General features: G+C 45.1%; 1 protein-coding gene across 1 annotated transcript in view; it reads right to left on the bottom strand.

Moving 5' to 3' along the window:
• Positions 1-23,226, bottom strand: part of LOC146860906 (mucin-5B-like) — an 814,361-nt gene that overhangs the window by 433,409 nt on the left and 357,726 nt on the right. Inside the window, exon 10 of the mRNA XM_085644901.1 lies at positions 2,370-2,477. Within this exon, the coding sequence (XP_085501027.1) occupies positions 2,370-2,477 (108 nt within the window). The remainder of the gene's footprint in view (positions 1-2,369; positions 2,478-23,226) is intronic.

Below are 23,226 nucleotides of genomic sequence, written 5' to 3'. Positions count from 1 at the left end.
GTACATCAGGCCAGTCGTGATCAGGTGGAGCAGTATCTTACTCAGGGATACCATTTGGCCTGAAATATAATGGGAACCCTAGATGTGAGTTACTCTGTGTTGTCTCTGAAGGTGTAAAACACTGCATCTTTTATGTTTGTGCAAGGTACTTCCATTAATTATTTGATTTTTAATTTTAGAAAACTCTTGAATGCCCTGGGATGCCTTGGTGCTGTTGCTTCTGTAGCTGGAGTGGGTAAATAAAGAATAAAGCTATACTAGTGACTAAAGAGCCAGGTCTTAAGAGATTTCCCAAAGGTCAATAGGTCGGGACAGTTCTTTAGATTCATGGAAAGAGAGTTCCACAATTTGGGAGAGTTCCACAATTTGGCTGTACTGAGAAAGAAAATACCTCCCCAAGATGCTTGTTTGGCCCTGGGCAGCACTAGGCGCTTGGCTTCTGGTGATCTGAGTTTCCGAGAAGGGGTGTACCAGATAAATCTGTCATGAATATAGCCCAGGCCGATCTTATGCAGTGCTTTGAAAGCTATACAGAGAGCCTTAAATTCTATTCTCATAGCAACTGGTAGCCAGTGTACCTTAATCAAAGCCTTCTCACAGACTGATATTTTGGTAGTCCAAGCACAAGCCAGGTCGATGCGTTTTGTAGCATTTAAAGTTTGTGGAAAAGTCTTTTCTGGGTGCCCATGAATAGGGCATTGCCATAGTCCAGTCAGGTAAGGGCAAGGTTAGTAACCACTGTTTTTTGGATGTCCAAGGGAACGAAAGGACAACATTCCCAAAAATACATTAAAGGCAAATAATACTGATAAAACCAGAGTGTTTACCTGATCTTCATAATTGACGTTGGAGTCAAGAACAATCCCCAAATTCTTTACTTTCCGCACTCATTTAAAGTGCCCCCATTTCCTGATTTAACCAACTTGGTTACCACAATGTGTTGTCTTTGCCTAGGAAAAATATATCAGTTTTCCCAGAATTAAGCTTTAGACAGTTTAGCTCCATCCAGCTACATATCTGGGACATGCAGGAGCTGAATCTTGAGGCAGTGTCTTCTCACTTTCTGTGTACTGATACCCTTATTTGGGTATTGTCAGCATATGACACCACCAAGAATCCACATGATTTTATAAGTATGGCCAATGGGGCGACAAAAAGTTGAAAAGAGTAAGGCTCGGCAAGGAGCCCTGTGAATCCCAAATGGCATTACCGAATTGGTCAGAAATGAATTCACCCATGGCAACATGGTGCACTCTTTCCATTAGGAAGTATTTTATCAAGCTGAGAGCAATTTCACCAATTCCCAGCTCAGCAAGCTGGTCAATCAAGATGGTGTGATTGACTGTATCAGAGGCCGCTGAGAGGTTCATAATAGTGCAGCCTTGCCACCTCGATCTAAAATGAACTTCACCTACTTCGATGTGTGTGCTGTGCGACCTTCTGAATCCATATTGTGTACCGTCCAGCAAGCTCTTGGTGTCTATTCATGGCCTTCTCCACTTGCTTAGCAGGAAAAGAAAGCTTAGAAATTGGCCAATAACTACTAGGCTCTTGTGGATCCAGATGTGTTTTTTTTTTAGCAAAGGTAGATGGAAGCCTTCTTCCACTCAAAGAGGAAATTATCAGTGTTCATTATTTATTTAAGGATCGATTTCAGATAAATGCTTAGGATTTCTAGAACAAGATGCACAGTTTTGGGGGGGGGCAAGGGTCTAATGGGGATCCTGATTAAGTAGATTTCATGAGGTTAAATACCTGTTGTATACTGATCGATGAAAACTCATCAAAAACGGCAGGTGAGGATCGCAAACTACTCTCTGATGGGGACGTGGGCGATGTTGGATTACTGGTTAAGAAAGTGTCAAAATCTTCCTTTACTTTTGTCTGAAAAAACATTGACTAGAGTATTAATGGCCCATGAAAAGCATAGATTGCTGCCTTCTAAATGTGTAAATGAACAGCTTTCTCAACACTGTTTGGTACGGTCATGACATAGTTTTTATTCCACTCAGTGGACAAACCGCATAAAATCTGATCCAAACTTTTACTTCTTACTTCCTGATTCTGTTCTCTTTGAGGACACCATGCTGCAGGTTCAATTCTACAAATGTCCCCAATGTTCCGGTGTCTGGGATCAGCAAGACATGTGTGATGTAAGTTGATTCTACATTCTGACATATGACAACAGGATCTTGCCTCCATTCCCTACTGTCAATAAATAACTTAGATTAATTATTTTAACTCATAGAATAGCGATGTCACCAGCATCATTGAACATAATGCGCACATGCGAAGAAAAAGTGATGAATACAAGTGTTCCCACAACTTACCTGCTTCTCACACTTCGATTTTGGCTACAGCGTCCTCACCTTATATTTTAACACCAAGAAAACATTTTTCAAACAGGTCAGGGTGCTTGACGCTCCACACTGGTAAAGTTCTCCAAGAACTGCATAGGATTCTGCAAGGTCGGTGCTCTAAGTCATCAGAGAAAATAAAAATATGAAAATATGCATTTAATGTCCTTTAAATTTATTGAGTATGCTCAGCTCTCATGCACCTAGCATGGCAAAAGTAAACACCTTTCAGTCCCCAAGGCAGACTGTATGAAACCATTCCCACCACTTCAGGGAGTGTTCACCTAAAATAGGCTCCTATTCGAAATATCGGTTTAATTCAGATAATGAGTCCTTTCCTGATTCTATTCTTTCTGTGACATCTCCCGCAAATGGCCCAATCCCTACCTCTGTCTCAAGTCAACATTCTAAGGCTGGCCAGAAGCGCCCTAGAGACGCTAGGGAGAGGGCAATTCAAAAGAGGAAAAAGGGCCCTCCACCAAAGAGGAACAGAGTCCATAGGGCACCTGTTTTTACTACACACTCAGTTTCTCCTTGTAAGACCAGTGTAAACCCGATGGGGTCTCCTGTTGTTGTTAACGAACCTGAGTCTATAGTGGCTATTCATTCTGATCAGGTACCCCCTGTGCAATATTCTAATAGCACAACTAATACTGTTAATATGGGCACAATGACGGATTTTCATTTCCAGGATATAGAGGCCCTCTTTAAATCTGCATTGAATCCCCTTTGTACTAAAATTGATCTCCTACAAGATCGATTGGCAAATTTGGAAAGGGCTATTGAGTTGAATTTTTGCCCTACTCAATCTTTAGCAGGAAGGGGTCAGTTAAATATTGCTCTAAATAATGAACGACCCGGTACCAGTTCCTTACCATCTTTACCTGAACTTTCTCTTCCTCATCACCAGGCATCCACTCTTCCCACTAACCCTCGTATTTCTACCTCCTTTTCAGGGGCAATACCTAATACATCTACTAGGGTAGAGATAGAACAGCACCCGGATACTAACATAGTCCTTCAACCCACGGGAGAATTCCAAACCTTAAGTCTTCCCCCGGAGGCAGCACCCTTGGTTGTTGTCCTCGCAGGAGTTCCCAAACTTCCAGAGGGCGCAAAGGAATCTTTCGCATCACTTAAGAATAAAGTGGTATGTTGGCTTACAAAACATAGACCACTCCCATCAAAATATAGGGGTGAAATGCTTATGGTCCGAAGGGTTCAGTGGGTGGGACCAACAAAGAAAGGTATTAATGGGGACTGTGTGATTATAAATATGAGGGACAGGGGTGCTGTTTCTTTTATATTAAATTCCCCTCATAGGGAACTACCAGCCACTATTAGGACTTTTCCACTAGCTTTCTTTTATCCTCCTACTCTAAGAAATATGGATTTAGATTCTCATCAAGGCTGGACACGGGTTGGACGAAGAGGCTTTGCTACTAACAACCCAATTAATAATGACTTCGGGGGTTCTTTATCGTATTTTGGGGACTGTAATCGGTTCAGATGTCTAAGTGAGATTGACTGACTAAAACCTACGGACTCTTACACTGACTTACTTGTAGATAATAGTCAAATTTCATTATTTAAATCAAACCATAGTAATACACTATGCCCATGCGCAACCAGACTGGGACTGGCTAAAACCTTTTTGCCAATCCCAGTAAGCATTAACCAGCATCCAATCTCACCTAAAACAACTAATAGGCCCCCAATGGTTGAGTTGTTCACAATTCCAAACAACAATTCTCTCCATGTGAACCCTTTACCAGACTCTCTCATCGGAGAAAATTCGATTGATCAGTGCGTTATTGATCTTGCAACTCGAGGCGATGTCCAAACGGTCATTTCAGATTCATTATCCATCCCTCTTAAATTAAGGATAATATCTTGGAATGTAGCGGGTTTGCCCAACAAATTGGGCTGCCCGGACTGGGGCAACTTTGTTGACTCCATGGACATCTGCCTCTTCCAAGAAACATGGGCAAGGGAAATATATTCCCGTAGCGGCTTTGCCTCTTTTTCAATTCCAGCACAGTGGCACGGACGGGGCAGACCATCGGGGGGATTGACTATCTGGGTTCGTACGCACCTTGGATGCATTGCGACCGAGGTGAATACAGAATCTCCAGATATTCAGTGTGTGATCTTGACCTGGCCGAATGACGTTGCCCTTACTTTGGTTAACGTTTACTCGAGACCAGTGAATCCGACCGCGGAGTCAAAAACTATTGCCCAGCTTTTGTCTTGGCTGAATACTCTTGCCGAGTTTTCTAACCTGTTAATAGGAGGCGACTTTAACTGTCACTTTGAGCCGCTTCCGGGAATAATAGATGCTGACATCCAAGAGGAGGATGATTATTGGAAAATACCTCCTATAATGGGCAAGCCTCCGAGGGCTTGGTCTCCGTTAGTACTCCAGATTACGGCCCTAACATTTCAACTTTCTCTTAGGGCTTGTAATGGACGTTCTAATTCTGACGCCCCAGCTAAGTGTACTTTTAATAAGCCCAGCCAAGAATCCTTTTTGGATTACATATTTGTTGAGACACGCTCCTGGGACAAGGTACTTGATTTTAAGGTCCTTCATAGGACCGATAGTGACCATAACCCCTTGTTTTTATGGTTCTCCTTACAGGAGGTTGTCACAACCCTTGATAACGGAAATTATTTGAACACTTCTGATACAGGCCTTATCCTATCTAGTAATAGAAGAAGGGTGAGATGGGAGAAATTGTCTAACATCCCTGGTGCAATTCAGGATTTGTACTCTAAGGTAATTCCGTCATTGGAAGCAGTAGGACACCTTCCTCTCCAATATCCCACCAAGGATACACTCAAAAAATTTGAGAATTTGAACCTTGAGTTAAACACCATACTAGCTAGCGTGTTCAATCCTGTAACAACTAAGGAAAGTAAAAGCTCTACTCCACCAAAGTGGTATAACGCACAATGCAGGCAGGCAAAGATCCAACTCCTGAGTGCACTGAAATCCACCAATAATAAATCGTTAATAAAGCAGAGACGTTGGAAATACAAAACACTAATTGCACATGCTAAAGTAGATTGGGATACTGACAATTGGGATAAACTAACGCAGGCACTTAAATGCAATGACCCGCGAACTTTTTGGCAAATTGTTAACACGGGTTCGTCTGCCCCCACACCAGCAGTTGTTTCCAACATAGCTGCAGGAGTCTGGGAGGCCTATTTTTCAGCGCTCTATGCTTGCGCTCCTCCCTCTGACGGAGTGAGTGCAGAGGCTAGTTTAGAGCTGCCCGTTGCACTCCAGTCCTTGGAAGAGTTCGGGGTTCATGAAGTTGTTGATATTTTGAACACTCTCCCCACCGGGAAAGCCCCGGGACTAGATAAGCTCCCTGGTGACCTTTTTAAAAACGAACCGTTAATATGGGCTCCCTATCTAACGGCACTATTTAATGCCATTTTAAATGGCATGGCAATTCCTACCACGTGGTTTGGAGCTGAGATAGTTCCCATTTTTAAAAAAGGCTCTCCTCTACTTCCAGTAAATTACAGGCCGATTAGTCTGATAGATGTACCTCAAAAATGTTTCGCCCGCTTGATCTTAAATCGTCTCCAAGACTGGATGGAAGAGTGTTCCATCCTTAGTCCCTATCAAGCTGGTTTTCGGAAGAATGTCTCTACGACAGATCAAATTTTTCGGCTTATGCTTTTACATTGGAAAACTGTACATGTCGAGCTGGGATCATTGTATACCGTCTTTGTCGACCTGCGGGCGGCTTTTGATCTTGTTCCAAGATCAAAGTTATGGACTGTCTTAGCTAACTTGGGTGTACCTGCCCCGCTGTTGAATATCTTAATTCGCTTACATCAAGCGAATTTTGCTCAAGTCAGGTATGGGAAGTTTGGAACACTTACTCCAAGATTTGCTGTAGAGAAAGGAGTCAGGCAAGGATGTGTCCTGGCCCCTACCTTATTTTGTCTCTACGTTAATGGAGCCTTCACCTACCTAGATACGGTTATAGACAGCGATGCTCCCAAGTTAGCCAGCAGCAGGGTTCCGGCGATAATGTTCGCTGATGATACCCTTCTGCTTTCGAAATCCCCCTTTGGTTTACAGAGGATATTGGACGCGTTCGAATTATTTTGTTTGGACCATGGGCTGGAAATCAACACATTGAAAACTAAATTCATGATTTTCAACCCACCTTCTAAAACACGTCCAAACCCCTCTATAGGTGGTACAATTTTGGAGAGAGTTAATACCTTCGACTATCTCGGTCTCACTCTAAATGAAGGATTCTCTTGGGCCCTTCATCAAACCAAGGCCCGTTTAAAGCTAGCCCAGTCAATTGGTGGGATTATGAAGTTTTATAACTCTTCTTCTGCAAAACCACTAGCGCCCCCACTCGAAATATATAAGCTTCAAGCACGTGGTCGTATTTCTTACGGCGCTGAACTTTGGGGATCCAAATGTTGCCCAGAGATTGTACGTGCGGAATGTAAGTTTTTAAGACACCTTTTATTACTTCCTCAAAGCACTCCTTTACTTCCTTTAAGACTTGATTTAGGTGTACGTCCTATAGATGAAGTCCTCGGTCTGAAACCCTTGATCTTCTGGAAAAGGATGTGGACAACCCCGGAGTTACAGCCTTATAGGAATGAATTAGCGGAAATATTGAGTTTCCCGAGTGCAGGCAAATTTCCCTGGCTTCAGTATATTAGGACCCAATTTGATGCTCTTGGACTTTCTGATCTCTGGACAACTCCAGCGACAGTCTGTTTCACTATTTCCGCTAAAAAATTGACTTTTATTTACTATGCGGCTAAATTAGCTAATGCTATTACAAAATCTCAATCTTCTACTTTAGCCAAAACATTTTTAACCTCAAAAGATGATTTTCACTTTGAAGAGGCACTCAGTGAGATTAGACCCCATCTTAATAGGAAATTATTTATCCAGTGGAGATTTGGCACACTTCCTGTAAGAGCATACACAGCCAATTGGTCTGTCTCCACTTTGGAAAATTGTCCTAGCTGCGATGCTGCATCAGAGTCTGATCTACATATATTGTTTTTCTGTCCGGCTTATAAGAATAGCAGGAAATACTGGATTATACCTATTTGTAGGAATCTTGGATTCATACACTGTAGGGAAGCTTACAGAGTCCTTAAGACTGATTTATCTAGACAAATAGTGTTTGCAGTATCCTCATTTCTTGCATCAATGTGGAGGATAAGAAGACTAAATGTGCCCGCTATTTGATCCTATTTTGCTGGTCCTATGTTTAATATAATCTATGTGCTATCAGATATTTCTCCCATTTATGCTTTGGTAATGAAATATCCTTTGCACATGTTTGCCTTTTCATTGTAATATTTTATAATTCGTCTTTTACTGTTTTTGTTACATGTATGTGCTTTTATGACTACTGTGTCGAAATAAAGCTGATGATGATGATGAAATATCGGTTTAATTCCCCTTTTTCTAGGATTTAGAACAAATATGAAGTACGCCTGGCAACATTGGTGCCAATTTGCAGCTGACAACATGGAGGAATTTTGAGAATTCAAGCCTTTTTCATCCCAGAATTGTCCCAATAAACTGAAAATAGATATGTGTTTTATTCTTACTTATTAATCTGTCACCACCAATACCTGGTGCCCTAAGGCTGCCATTTTAGCTCATTTTATCAATTCATCAGCTCTGATTGCTGTGGGTGCCCTTGGTGGCTTCCTAATATTTCCTTGCTCTATGGCTAGCACTGTTTCTTTCTAATGGATCGGTACCTTTAGCAAAGGCACTAGGTGTAACAAGGTGAGGGCAGACAATAGGTATGAAACCACATACATCACCTGGGGACAAAGTCCTGTGTATGGTCCTGGTGATTTTTTTAATACCATCCAACTTCTAAGGTTCATTTTAATGGCATTTTGCCCTGCCCATTTGATCACAAAAAAGGCTTTGATAGTTACAACGTACTTTATATATAAATTACAAATCCAGGACCAATCCGTTTCTTGTTTCCCTCAAGCTAACACGAAATTTAACTCACAGACCAAAAGTGTTATTCATCTCCGCACTGAAATGCATTGAACTGTTAGTAATTGTAGAGTGAAAGAGATGGAAAACACAGAGAATATTAATTGTATTATATGGCGCTTACTACCCCTGACAATGCACTCCCAAATAATCACTTCTAAACTCTTCCCTCGTCTATACTTTATCCTATTTATACAACTAACGGACTCGCGTCGACCACTCCCACCACTCCCTATAACAATTTATAAATGACGTGCATTTTTAGCGAGCAGTGCACTACTCCAGAACCCAAACATGGATTAGTGGTGGATTTTAGTGACATTTACTGCATTGTCATTTTAAGGATTTTGGGTGCCCTAAGCAAAACATATTTTGGGGGCCCGTATAATGAACAACTTTACATTTTTATTACCTATCTTCAGTGCCAAACAATACTTAGAAACGTCAAATTTTCAGTAACAGGTTGCTCAAAAACATTTAAATTATATTTTGCTTGGAGCTCACAAACCCTTAAGATAACAATGGGTAAAGAGAGGGAGAGGGAGAGAGAGAGAGAAAGGTAAAGCTAGGCAGCACAGAGGAGAAACTGGCATAGGGAAAGGGGGGAATTGAGAGAAGGTTCATTTTCTTAGGGGGCCCCATGGGCAATTGCGCAATTTGCACATGCCTTAAAAACATCTGCGCTTTGCTGAGGATGATCAGTGTGTCGAAATATGAACAAGGCAAGCCGCTTAATACCGTGAGGAAGCATTCAGTTACATTTAAGTCCGTTCATTGCTGGCTCCATATCAAACCACCCATAACCCTATAGAAAAGTAATCTCAGTGCTGGTAAGGCCGAAACCTAAACCTTGTTACCACATTCTCGCTTCATGTGACGTCAGAAAGTGGCCTCACTGCTAATAACTCCATAAAACACCTTGCCTTACTCCCGGCGCCGTCATGAAAGTGCCGTGGCAGTCCAAGAAGGGACAAACTCTCTCCCGGTTAATATCAGAGCGCATGCAGCATGACTGTGTAGGACATTTTAGAGAACACAGTTTCACTGCGATACCTTCACGGAAGCACCTGCCTTACTGTTGACATCACACAACACATTTGGCGTAATAGAAAACCTACCTCGCTGCCAACATCAGAGATCACCCGTCTTCTGAAGGAATAACACGACAGGTCAATTTACTGCTGACGTCACAACTGACTATGTCTCGCTGGTGAAAAATCCTTACTGCAGACGTCACAGTATTTTAAGCTTTGCTGCATCGGACATTATAGAAGACACTGTTCATTTTTATATCCAGGCTCTACCAGGGCCATCAGAGGTGCATTGTAAGTTGACACAATAGAATGGAGCTTTCAAAACAAAATTAGAAATACAAAAAAACCTATTCTCCAGGACTTTGAATATTGCATATTTTGATACATACATGTAAGGCACCATTCTGTGTTCTCCATTAACACTACGGGGAGATACAGGGCTGAAATTAATGATTTCGGTAGGTAAATCTCTGTGAATTAACAAGGATTATGAGATACACTCCCAGGAATGATGAAAAACCAGCTAAACCCAGAATTAGCGAGTCCTTTAAGAAACACTTTCCCTAATTCTAAGGTGCTTATTGCTGTTATTTACCATCTGCATCCTGCAGGTGATATGTACATTGGCAGGTGGATCTGTGTCAACTGGGGATTTGGCCAGGTGACCAGTGAGAAATTGCCTCATTTAGAGTCCCAAAATAAGTTCTGTCCACCTTAAAGAGGCACTCACAAATATAAACACGCACACCCAGAAAGACACACACAAACCCAGAAATTTCAGATAGAAATTAGGACCCATTGTTTCCTGATAATTGAAGGGGAGTGTGAGAAATTTAGTTGTTGGTTGAGGGGTGTGTGGGTACTTCTCAAGCAACAGCCGCAATCTTTGGCACAGTGAACCACTACACGTCACTCAATTAACCTACGCTTAAGTCTCTGGTAGCTTGGCACAAAAGCAGCCAGGCTTAACTTGGAGTCATTGTGTAAGGTATTTATGCAGCATTTAAACAGTAATAAAGTGAAAACAAAGCATACGAAAAATCTCACACCAGGGGCTGATTCTGATCTCACTTGGAAGGGCTCCAAACGCGATCCGGCCGGAAAAAGTACGAGCCGTACACGTGTTTTCCGTCCGACTCGTACAGCTGTACGAGTGCGCAAGTACGATGCGAGCAACGCAAAATTCGCCGACTGAATCGTTTCCGGGTCCAAACCGCTCCGTACGTCCCGTCCGTAAGCAAACCGTGCCGTGCAATGGTGGCGATTTACGACCGAGCCAGTACGATGCACGATTCGGACAGCCGGATCGAGTCGGACCTTCTGACACGTAAACACTCCGGGAAGCAGTCTTCGGGGGTCCGCGCCCGACCTCCCTTCACCCGTAGCCTTACGAGTCGATCACGGGGGCACCCAAGGGACCCCCCTACACATGCATGTACGGTGCGGGTGGCAGAGACGCGTCCCCACTACAGGGGGTGCCTTTGTGCGCAAAGTACCTTTTTCATCAATGGGAGTCTATGTACGCGTCGTACAACAGGCTCCCATTGACTTCAATGGGGCTCCAAATGACCCGTGTCCGTCAGCTCTTGTTCGCATCGTACTCGGGCGCTCGGAGCCCCGGAGCACGAATCGGTTGGAAAACCCTCTGGATCCGAGTCGGACGGAGCCTTTTCCCAGCGAGATCGGAATCGTCCCCTAATTTGTAAAAATAGAAAGAAATGTAATGAATTATTTGACACCAAGTTACAAACTAGAAGTAGAACTAGAATTTTTTGTTTAACTTTGTTTTATTGATTTTAGCTTAAGGCAAACACAATACATTTTCCATATATGCCCCAAGAAATACAATGAATATGAGTCTTGGTACCCGCTCGACCCCTGCTTGATAACGCAGCTCCACAGAAGTTTGTTTAGATAGCGGGTGTCGTTGGGTGCTGTCTGGATCGAAGCTCCTGCTTCCGGTCTTATGCTCGTCCATGGAACCCCCAACAAGAGCAAAACCCTCCCCCCTCCCTTGAAACTCCCCCCACGCCAACCAGTGTGTCAAGCCTTTACCTCCATGTGTTGTTGCGCGTGAGAGCAGCTAGGTGTCTATGTTCCAGAAGTAGGTTTAGGGGGCTGTGCATCAGTAAGTCGCAAGAGGCTGAGATACTTTGGGCAGGTTGTTTTGTTAAATTCCGTCGATAGGAGTGACAAAATAGGTTGCTAAACCGTATGAAAGGATGTGGTGGATTGCGTAAGAGTGGCTTGGATGCGTTCCATACCCAGCGTGTACCATAATTTATGTAGGCAGCCTGTGTGAGTGGGCCGAGGACGTGTACCCCAGAGAGATAAGATGTGCTGAACAGCTGCGCTCATGACCAGACCCATTTGTCGCCCTCTGACTGATTTCAGTGGGAATGTAAGTGCGTTAGGAAGCCCCAGTAGTGTGTAGGCGGGGAACCGAGGAATTTCGGTATCGAAGTGACTGTCAATGTCGTTAAGGACTGTTGTCCAGTAGGCTGCGACCTCCCTGCAATCCCAAAGGAGATGTGTTAGTGTGCCTTCTTCGTCACACCCTCTCCAGCAGGTCGGGCTGCGATTAGGGTTACCTCTATGTAACCATACCGGAGCCAGGTACCAGTATGTCACAAGTTTCACCGCTAATTCCCTACTGGCTGTATTCCTGGCTGTATGGTGGGCCCTGTAATATATATGAAGTGACCACAGCCACAACCAGTCAATGGTAGAAGGCATATTTATTGTTGCTCATCTCATCAACAGCCTCCAGGGAATGAGTCTGTGTTACAAACACAAACATTCCATTACCAAGGAGCCTGTAGAACATTCTCAGTGCCATGACAACACCAGTAAGATTATTACAATATCTCCCTTCTTTGCATAAATAGAAACAACAAATGAAAATACACAGATAGCAACATAAAAATAAATACATAAAAATAAGAGATGAATAAAGAAGAAATAAAATCATTGATAATACAGAATAAACTTAATACAATCTAACAAGAAGTAACAAATTACAAATCCATGCGTTTAGGAACAACTCTATGGCGTGTACTCCTCCTAACTGAAACAGAAGTTCCCTCTGGAGACGAGTCTCCAGATGACTCATTGCAGGACTGACCAACCCTGTTAGGTTTAACAGGACCACCCTCTGGGACAGAAAAACCAAAGCCTGGTACAATATTGTTGTTCCTCAAACCCATTTGAACCACAACCTTATCAGGGATTCTATAAACCCTAGACACATTCCACCAATTTTTCCCCTTGACCCTCACAGCATGCCGCGAGACTAAATCAACACACTGGGGTTGACTGAACTTGGAAAAACCTTTGGGAACATTATGCGGAATTTTAATCTTAATCCAATCCCCCACTTTGATGTTGTGAGACCACCCCGCTATAGAAGAACTCCTAGCAAAAGAATCAGAGGTAATCTCATTAACACGACCTTTATGATACACTTGTGAAGATGACAAACCCGAACCCGACATACATCCCCACTGTCTCATCCATGCCGGACACATGTTGAATGTGGCAATCCTCCCTCTCAATAATTCAAATGGACTTTTCCCAAACTCCACACGTGGTGTAGTTCGATGTGCCCATAGCATGCTCTGGACAGCTCCTCCGATGTCTATATTACCAGAAACAGCCCATTGCACGCAATCCATTAAAATACGATTCATGCGCTCAATGAAACCGTTTCCTTGTGGGTGATAGAGAGCTACACGTTTATGGAGAATACCGGATTGACTTAAAAAACAAGACATTTCCTTGGAGACAAATTGCACTCCATTGTCTGACACTAGTTCTTTAGGAAAACCTTCCCTGGCAAACAAACTCTCCAAAAACTTGATAACTTTTGTGGTATTAGGTTCAGTCATGAAACACACTTCCCACCATTTACTATAATAATCTGCTACCACCAAAGCGAATCTATATTTGTTGGATAAAACATTGAAAGGACCAATAAAATCCAAAGCCAACTTCATCCAAGGCCCTGAAGGTAATTCAACACTCACTTTAGGAGGAGTCACTGTTTGGATTACTTTGTCACTAGAACAACACGTGTAACAATTTTCAACCATGTTCTCAATATGCCGATCCATTGAGGGCCACCAATACATGGAACGAACTCTGCGCTTAGTACACGTCTGTCCTAAATGACCTTCGTGCCCAGCTTTAATTATGAGATCTCTCAAACTGGTTGGAGGTACAAATTTGTCACCACGTAAGATCATTTCACCTTCCTCCAAGGTCAATTCATCAGCTACTTTAGCGAAAGGTTGTAAATCAGGATCTAGATGTTTCTCTTTTGGCCACCCTTGAATGATGCACCTTTTAACCTCCTTGAGAACTGAATCTGCTTTTAACGCATCAAACCATTCAACCTCCTTGAAACACCCCTCCTTACAAACATCAATGCTTGCAATCAAACATTCCTCATCATCCTCTGCATCACATACACCCTGTACTTCGGGCAACGGCAACCTAGAAAGACAATCTGGTCTAATGTTCTTTCCTCCAGGAATGTGTTCAACCGTAAAATTGTACTGAAGGAGCTTGGAGCTCAGCCGAGCAATCCTGGGCGTGTGATCTTTTACCAACACCCCATTAAGTATCGGAACAAGAGGTTTATGATCCGTCATAAGTTTGAAGGATCTGCCCCAAAGGAAACCTTTGAACCTCTCCACTGCCCAACAACAAGCCAAAAGCTCCCTCTCAATCACAGAATAATTCCTTTTACTGGGACGCAATGATCTAGATATAAATCCAACTGTGTGTTCTGATCCACTTTTAATTTGAGTCAACATGCCTCCCAGACCATCCAAACTAGCATCAACAGACACAATAGACTCTAAAGAAGAATCATATGGAGTCAAAATATTACAGTGATTCAACTCATTCTTGATTTTCTCAAAATCATCTTGACATTCCTGATCCCACAGAAACACAGTACCCCTCTTCAAAAGCTCACGAAGATGTGCAGTCTTAGATGAAAAATTAGAAATGAATTTGGCATAAAATTCACACATTCCAAGAAAAGATGAAACCTGCTCTTTGGATTTAGGGGACGGAACTTTAACAATAGCTTCAATCAACCCAGCCCTAGGAAGAATTCCCTCCCCAGAAATACAATGCCCCAGATACTCTATAGACTGTACTCCGAAAACACATTTGCTTAAGTTCCCTACAATGCCCTTGTTTTGTAGTCTATTCAACACCTCAGCTAAGCTCTTATCATGTGAAGATCTGCAAATGCCCGCTACCAAAATGTCATCCTGAAAAACCACTGTGTTCTGCACACCCGACAAAACCTTTTCCATGACACGCTGGAAAACAGAAGCAGCAGAGGCTAAGCCAAAAGGCATTCGTTTAAACTGAAAAGTCCCAGATGGAGAAACAAAAGCGGTAAGGTGTTTTGATGATGCATCTAACTCCACCTGATGGTATGCAGAAGACAGATCTATCTTAGAGAACCATTTGAAACCTTGAAACTTAGACACAATATCATCAATACGTGGAAGAGGGTGTGAGTCCACCCAGATGTTTTTGTTGAGGCTGCGCAAGTCAATGCAGACTCTGAGGTTGCCATTTTTTTTTCGTGCAACGACCAACGGACTTAACCAAAGAGACGACTCAACTGGTTCAATCACCCCTGTTTCACACATTTTTTCCAACTCTTTTGCTAAATCATCTCGAACACTCAACGGTACATTTCGTAGTTTATGCTTGCAAGGGATGGCACCGTCCTTCACCTTGATGAGATGTTTAAAACCTTTGATTAGGCCTAGAGATTCAGAAAAAACTTTGGGAAAACTGCTTCCCCAACCGGAACATTCTGTTCCACCTATAGACTCATTCACAATAGAAACTGGTTCTTTGGTGCCTGGCCTTAGAGTCATTTTGAACAAAGCCTGATGATACCACCCTAAAATATCTAGTCCTTTGATGGCTACATAAATCTTCCCCGTGATGGTTTTCCCTCTGAACATTAAAGTCCCTTCAAAGAAACCTTTAAGTTGAATCTTTCTCCCTTCATAAGACACAGGATTTCTATCAGGAGGTTCTAAATGTCTGTCACCCCATACGGATTCAAACAACTCTTCCGTAATCATTGTCATCCGTGCCCCTGAATCCACAAGTAATTTTAAAACTTTGCCATCCACAACTATATCTACAATCGGGTCAGCACAATCTTCACAGTCATCCTTTACTACTAACATGTCACAGTCGTCCTTTACTACTAACATGAGATCTCTCATTGAACTCACAACTTCTGTGTTACTTTCTAGACTGTCACTCTCTTCCCATACTACATTGACATTCCTTCTGGAATTACAAACTTTTGCAAAGTGACCCATTTTACCACAGTTCCTGCACAAAGCATTACGAGCTGGACAAATTCGTGAATTAGGAAAATGTGCAGTATAACCACATTTTGAACACACATTCTTTTTCTGAGCATAGAATTGTTTCTTATCTTGTTTTACAACTTGTGATTTCCCTTTGACTTCATTGCTATTTTTTTCACTAGAATTCTTGTCAGACGAACTATTCTTGTCTGCACTACTTTTGCTTTCATTTACAACCCCAATAGTAGCTTTATCAGATCTCAACTCATTGGACGATGACTGCGATAACTCTATGCTTTTGACAATTGAGATAGTTTCTTCCAGAGATGGATTTTTCAATGTAAGTAACTTTTGTTGCACTTTTTTGTCTCTACACCGTACCACAATTTGATCTCTTATGAGTTGAGAGGTGAATGTCTCAAACTCGCAGTCAGATGCTAGAATACGTAGAGAAGCAACATACGATACAATGCTCTCTGAGATTTGTTGTTCTCTCGTGAAGAACTTATGTCTAGCTACTACTAAGCTCTTTTCCACATCAAATTGCTTTTCTAGCATTTGAATTGCTTGGTCAAACTCATTGAGTGGTTCAGCACCCTCTGCTAACTCCGGCAAAGGTAAATGCTCCAGTACAGCCTGGCCCTCAAAACCCAAGTTATGTTCAAGCATAAATCTTTTACGTTCTGCACTAAATCTGAGACCCCCTATGGCCCCTAGGTACTTTGTGAAGGCTCTGTACCATACCTTCCACTCTACCGGTGGATCCCCTGGAAGCTGTAAAAATGGAGAAGGTGCTTGTACATTTTGCATGATGTAGATTAGGATGAAAAAGCTAATGAACCAATAAACAAATCAACCCACACAAACTACACCAGCAATGTAAATTTCCCCTTCCTCCCTGACTGTCTAAAACATACAATAATGTTACTGCTGTTTAAAATCTAAGTGTGTGCCTGAATATGTATAAGTTAATTGTCCAAAATGCTATATGTAATGGGCTGGAACAAAATAGAACACCACTAGATGGTGCTAGAGTACTAAAACAATGACAACGATTATGTCCAGGACAAAACAAAAATGAAGAGAATTGTTCGAGGGTTGAACTTTTACAGTTTTGACTTCATGTGTAAGAAATACCCTTTGCACAACTGCCAAACGTCGGTGACTTGTCCGCTTGAAAGTCTGTTCAGGAAAAAACTTCGTTCTTTGTGTCAAGAGACAAAACCTCTTATTAAGTGGTGATGCTGACGTCAGTGCGCTCCAAGACGCATGCCGTGTGGTTTAAGGCACGCACCTGCAGCTCTGCGTCGAGGGCGGGCGAAGAGAAGAACAAACGCTTTGGAATGCTGATGGTGAATACAACACGCTACTCAGCAACGGCCGTGAGTACGCGAGCCATACCAAAAATAAACAAATGTAATTGAAAATGCTCAAAAATGTTGCTGACACCTCGAGCTTTCAAAAAAAATTTGTTCATAAAATCACCGAGCATTCATTCGCTGTCAAACCGCTACGGCCCTTTTCAGAAAGAAATACGATCCCCGTGCCTGCACCACATCCTGATGATCACCAAAACTCCGTTCATTGTCGGGCCCCCTTAGCGCTGCTCACATGCGATCGCTGTACATGCACGACGACATGCGCAAGCATATTCCAGGAGACACTCGTTTTTACAAATACCTCAGAGGGGTCTTGTAGGTAGATGGTCAAGATGTAGAGATACAGTGGAGATCAGACCAGCGCCTCATTACATTCCAACACGTTGTCAGTTGTTAGACTTGTACCATTAAGTTAGGATGAGTCCAAAAACCGAGACAGATTATCCCATCGGTTGTAGGATGAATAAAAAAAAATGGTAGTAAACAGCACAGCTCCACGCACGCACACGTGGGTACGAACTAGAGATGAGCAGAAAATCCCATAAATCGTCGCCAATTGAAGTGACCACAGCCACAACCAGTCAATGGTAGAAGGCGTATTTATTGTTGCTCATCTCATCAACAGCCTCCAGGGAATGAGTCTGTGTTACAAACACAAACATTCCATTACCAAGGAGCCTGTAGAACATTCTCAGTGCCATGACAACACCAGTAAGATTATTACAATATAGTCTGCCATTCCTTGTTTGTGAGGGTTCTCCCCAACTCCTCTTCCCAGCGCTGCTGGCCTGCTGATCGGTGCTCATCTGGGGGCGGGCAGGTCATCTTATATAAGTCTGTGATAAGTTTGCGGTCTGACTCTTTGGTAACTAGCCATTTTTCAAATGTCGTCATTATCCTATCGACTAGGGCGCGTATATCAGGATGTGTTAGCCAATGTCGGATTTGAAAGTATTGAAATCATTGTGGGGCAGTGATGTTGTAGAGCTGTGGTAGCTCGATGAACTGTATGAACCCCTCGAGGTCGAAAAGATGACCCACAGATCTGCAATCTGACCTCTGCCACTGCTGGAACGTGTTCGCGTCCATCCCTGGGGTGAAGTCGGGGTTATCGAACAGTGGTGTAAGTGGCGATGGGAAAGTAGTAAGCCCTCTTTTAGCTGCCACTGAGTCCCACACACGTAGCACCGTGCACATTATGGGGGATTTCTGAAGGTATGTAGGTCTATTAGCGCGTTTTAAGAAAGGTATCTTCCAAAGCGAGGATGGCGCCATCGCCCTGTGTTGGAAGAGCCATCTCTTCTCTGACTCGGGCCTGTCCCACTCCACTAAATATCTCAATTGTGTCGCTTGGAAATATTGTTGTAGGTTAGGGATCCCCAGGCCCCCCTCATCTGGTGCCCGATAGGACAAGCTTCTTCGCATCCTTGGCTTTTTCCTGGCCCATATAAAGTGCTGCACCGCATCTTGCAGTCTTTTGAATTTGGCAGGTGATGTTGGTGTAGTTCAGGGTAACTGTTTGCTCTATGGAGGGGGTGAGGACGATCCATATGTATGGGAGCTCCGTCTGGACCTGCAGGCCCCCGTAGATCAGAGACACTTCATGAGTGGTACGTGAATTGCTGCCTAATGGTAGGAGCATTGATTTCCCCCTGTTCATTTTGAGGCCCGACACCCTCCCAAAGGCTTCTACCCCTTCCAGGAAGGCAGGCACTGAGTGCGTGGGATTATCTAGCGCAGCTAAGATATCGTCGGCATATAATCTGATTGGGTGGGGTTCCCCCCCGAAGGTAGTGCCAAGGATGTTTGGGTTGTCCCGAATTCTCTGCGCTAGGGATTCTACATAAAGCGCAAAGAGGAGGTGCGAAAGCGGACACCCTGTCTTGTGCCTCGCTAAATGTCGAAGGGTTGTGAGCCCAGGCCGTTGACACGGATCCTTGCTCGCGGTTTATCGTAGAAGCTGGCAATCCATGCATTAAAGCGTTCCCCAATGCCAAAGTGTACCAAGGTCTTCTCCAAAAAAAACACAGTCCACTTTGTCAAATGCCTTCTCGGCGTCTATAGACAGGAGCATGGAGTCTGACTGCACGTAGTGGGTTTTGTCTATTAAGTGAAGGATGCGTTTTGTATTATCACTGCATTGTCTGCCGGGGATGAATCTGGATTGGTCTGGCTCTATGATGCCAGGGAGTCGTGGTCCTAGCCTGGAAGCTAGCACCCCTGTGAAGATTTTGAGGTTGAGGTTGAGTAGGGAGATTGGTCTATAGGCAGCGCAGTGAGTAGCGTCCTTACCCGGTTTAGGCAGTACAATGATATCGGCCTCTAACATGTCAGTGGGGATCGAGCCAGGCAACTGGAATGAGTTGAAAAGTCTGGTAAGAAACGGTGCTATTAATGGGCAGAAAGCTTTGTAAAAACCGGAGGAGAAGCCGTCTGGCCCAGGTGATTTTAGGGGTCTGAGGCGGGATATTGGTGCTGATCACCTCTTCTATTCTGATAGGCGCGTCTACCGAGGCTGCACCTTCTGCGTTGAGAGCAGTTGTGGCCGCTCCGCACAGGTAGGCCTCTCCATTTTTGTCAAGAAAAGGATCTGCGCTGTATAAGGATGCATAATATTCTCTAAAAGACTCAGCTATTTGCTCGTCATCGCCTAGCTTCTCGCCCCAGGCATTATACAGGGTTGTGATTTTGGACCGTTGGACTTTGGCTCTAATCGCGCTTGCGAGGAGCCGTCCTGTTTTATCGCCTCCCACGTAATATGTGTGACGGAGATTTAATGCTGCGTATTCGGTGCGAGCTATATCTAGTCCTGCCAACTGTGCCCTAGCAACCTTCAGCTGTTTCCGGATCCAAGGGGTCCCTGTGCGGCTATGTAACCTCTCAGTCACCTTGGCCGTTAGAGAGTCCCGTTTGTCTTTGCGCTCTTTGACTTCCGCCGCTGAGATGGCTATCAGTTCCCCCCTCACTACAGCCTTTAATGCTTCCCAAATGGCAGTCACGGGCGTACCTGGACGGTGATTGAGTGTGATGTAGTCATTGATGCTTTTGTGTAGTTGTTGGACTATCTCCTTACGTTGTAGTAGGGCCTCCCGTAGTCTTCACCTACCCCTGTCGCCTTGGTGCGTGGGACCCCTATGGTTGCCACCACGGCGTCGTGATCCGAGATAGCGACTGGGATAATGTCTACATCCTCCACTATCGCGCGGAGCTCCGAGGAGCCTATAAGATGGTCTAGCCTGGCATATGTATGGTGCACATGGGAATAGAATGTGTAGTGTATGTTCCGGGGGTGCGTGTCCTGCCACAAGTCCACCAGAACCTTTTGATGCATCCAATCCTTTCCGTCCGGTGAAAGCGCTCCAGTGGTACCCAAGCGATGGCCTGATCTATCCGCCTCCCTGTCCATGACCAGATTAAGGTCCCCACCGATGAGTAAGTATCGTTCTTGGGAGCGTAAGGTCTCTGAGAGGTCGCCTTTAAGAAAAGGTTCTTGACCAAAGTTAGGGACATACAGGGACCCCACAATCAAGGACACGTCGCCCACCTCCATGTTGTAAGCTAGGAGCCTGCTCTTGATCTCCCTCACTCTGTCACCCACCTGCCCGTGAAAGTGCTTAGCAAACAGAATTGCCACCCCCGCTTTCTTGTCAGTGGTAGAGGAGTAGAATTGCTGAGGGAAGGCCCGAGATCTCATCCGGTGCCAGTCTTTGGTTAGAAGGTGCGTTTCCTGTAGCAGGCATATGGATGCACCAGAGTTCTCTAGGTATGATAAGATGGCACGTCTTTTAATGGGATTATTGAGCCCTTTCACATTTAGGGTGAGGACTTTTAGGGTGGCCCCCGTCATTTTGCATGTCGAGCGGGAGACAGGTTGGTTCTAGGGGGGACGACCCCTGCGTGGTGCCTCACTCGAGCCTCGTTCCCCCATTGCATACTGGTTCCCTCCCCCCTTCCATTGCCCCAAGCCCAACCCGCTCCCCCCCTGGTCTCCGGGCCCTAACCCCAACATTTACTGAATTCTTGACCCAGACCCCTCCTCCCCGGCCCTAACCCCAACAAAAAAATCCCAACAAGTTACCATAGTCCCAAGCCTGTATACTCGTGTCACAGGCCTGCGGTGAAGTCAACTGGTTGAGCGTGTAGCCTCGGTGAGCCCCCCGGCCCCCCGCACCCCCGGACCAGCTTTGTAGTAATGCAATTGAGTCCTCATCTCGCAAACAGATCATTCAGTAGACGATGTGTCTACAGTGAGGGCCGAGGCCCGTCCCTGTGACCTAGTGGCTTGGTCTGGTTTCAGTTCTGCGATGGGTGAGCGTCTGCGGCTAACTCATTGCCACCCTCCCCTCGAAAGTTTCTGGGAGTGATCTGGAGAGGTATTCATCTCGTTGTGTTCAAGCCCCAGCAGAGCACAGGTTTCCTGGAGGGATCTCAGTTGTTGCAGTGCTCCATTCCATTTGAAAATCAGGCGGAAAGGGTGACTCCAGGAGCATGGTATCCCCTTGTCTCTCAGGAACGTCGTGACATCTCTGAACGTTTTTCTTTTTTGGAGCGTAATAGTTGACACATCTTGGAACAGCGCCACCGAGTGCCCTTGATATTGAAGAGGTTGCTTCAGACGCGCCTCTCTAAGAATCCTCTCTGTCAGCGGAAAGTCTGATAGGAAGGCCAGGATATCCGGGGGGGGGGGGGATCAAGTGTGCGCCTCACTAGACCTACTCTGTGTGCCCGATCAATATGAATTGCAAAGTCCGTGGGTTCACCTAGTATCTACCGTAAAAGGCCCTGTAAATATTTGGTGATGTCCGCTCCTTCTTCTTTGGATAGAACTCCCCTGACTCGGATTTTATTGCGTCTGGACCTGTTTTCTAAGTCCTCCGCGTGTGCCTGTAAGTTTGTTTGTTGATCTCTAAGGTGGAGAAGTTCTTGTTGGAGGTGTTCGACTTCCTCGTTTCTGGTTTGGTCTGAGTCTTCGAGGGACGCCACTCGCTCGCCTAGGCCGTCCACATCGCGGCGTCTCTCCCTCACCTCCCCTGCCACCTCTTGTTTGAGCTTGTAGAAATACTCATGCAGGGAGTTGAATTGGGTTTCCAAGAAAGATCTGGTGATAGGCATCTCCCGGTCCCCCGGTTCCATTTCCTGCTTTGGTGTTGTAAGGGAGGGAGGTCCTCTGCCTCCCTAAGGGGGGCCCTTAAGGAGCATGTCCATGAGTGTACGCTCTCCTTTCTTTCTCGTGTTGGCCATGGTATGGCGTCGTCCGCCGAAGCTCTTCTCCCCCTATTTGCTCAGGCCGTTCGGGGCCCCCACCGTGTGTCCTGGTTGCTAGGGGCAGACGTGCTTGTGTGGGGGTGCAGGTTTGTCCTGCTCGCTGCTTTCGAATGTTGGTTGGGTGGGCACGGGTCAATATATGGCTCCAGCCGCCGAACCTGGCTCCCCCCGATTGGTGTAGTACGGGGCCCGTGTGAGTTTCGGGCTCAGGCCGCAGGTGTGCTGGTGTCAAGGTCTACCCACAAGGGCTACTATCTGCCGTCGCCAGGCCCCGCTTGCTCTTTGATGAACAGGACCGGCAACCCGCACCCCCAGCCGCTATTACGTGGGCCACAGGTCTACCTCCTTCTTTGCTCCTGAGGTAAGTGGGGGCATTCGCTCTCCTCGTCATGTGCACCTGTTAGGTGGCCTGGTCCCTTGCCCGCTCAGTCGACATCCATGTGTTGGGCCCATCGTGCGCGCTGCCCTGCTGGTAGTGTCGGGTGCTGCGCTTCTACTCTCAGCAGCACCTGACAGGGCCCAGGTGTGTCCGGTGCCAAATGCGTATGCAAGGGGAGGTGAAGGCCCTGCTGCTGGGCTGCACTCTGACACCGCGCCCTCAGAGGCTCCGCCACTATGCCTCTAAGTGATGGGTAATGGGCCTCCTTCTCTCCACTCCCTGGGCGCCCTCGAACGATTGGCGCTCAGCTATCTGCTTTATAATGCCCTGGTTCGCAGAGTCCACTTCCCGCTCTGTTACCTCGGTGCGTTCTGCAGGTGGTCCCGTTCTGCCGTCTCTCTGCCGCTTGTTCCCGCGCCCCCCTC

This window comes from Triturus cristatus, chromosome 3_1, assembly GCF_964204655.1.
Source record: "Triturus cristatus chromosome 3_1, aTriCri1.1, whole genome shotgun sequence".
Taxonomy (NCBI): Eukaryota; Metazoa; Chordata; class Amphibia; order Caudata; family Salamandridae; genus Triturus; species Triturus cristatus.
This window is presented reverse-complemented; position numbering and strand designations above follow the sequence as displayed.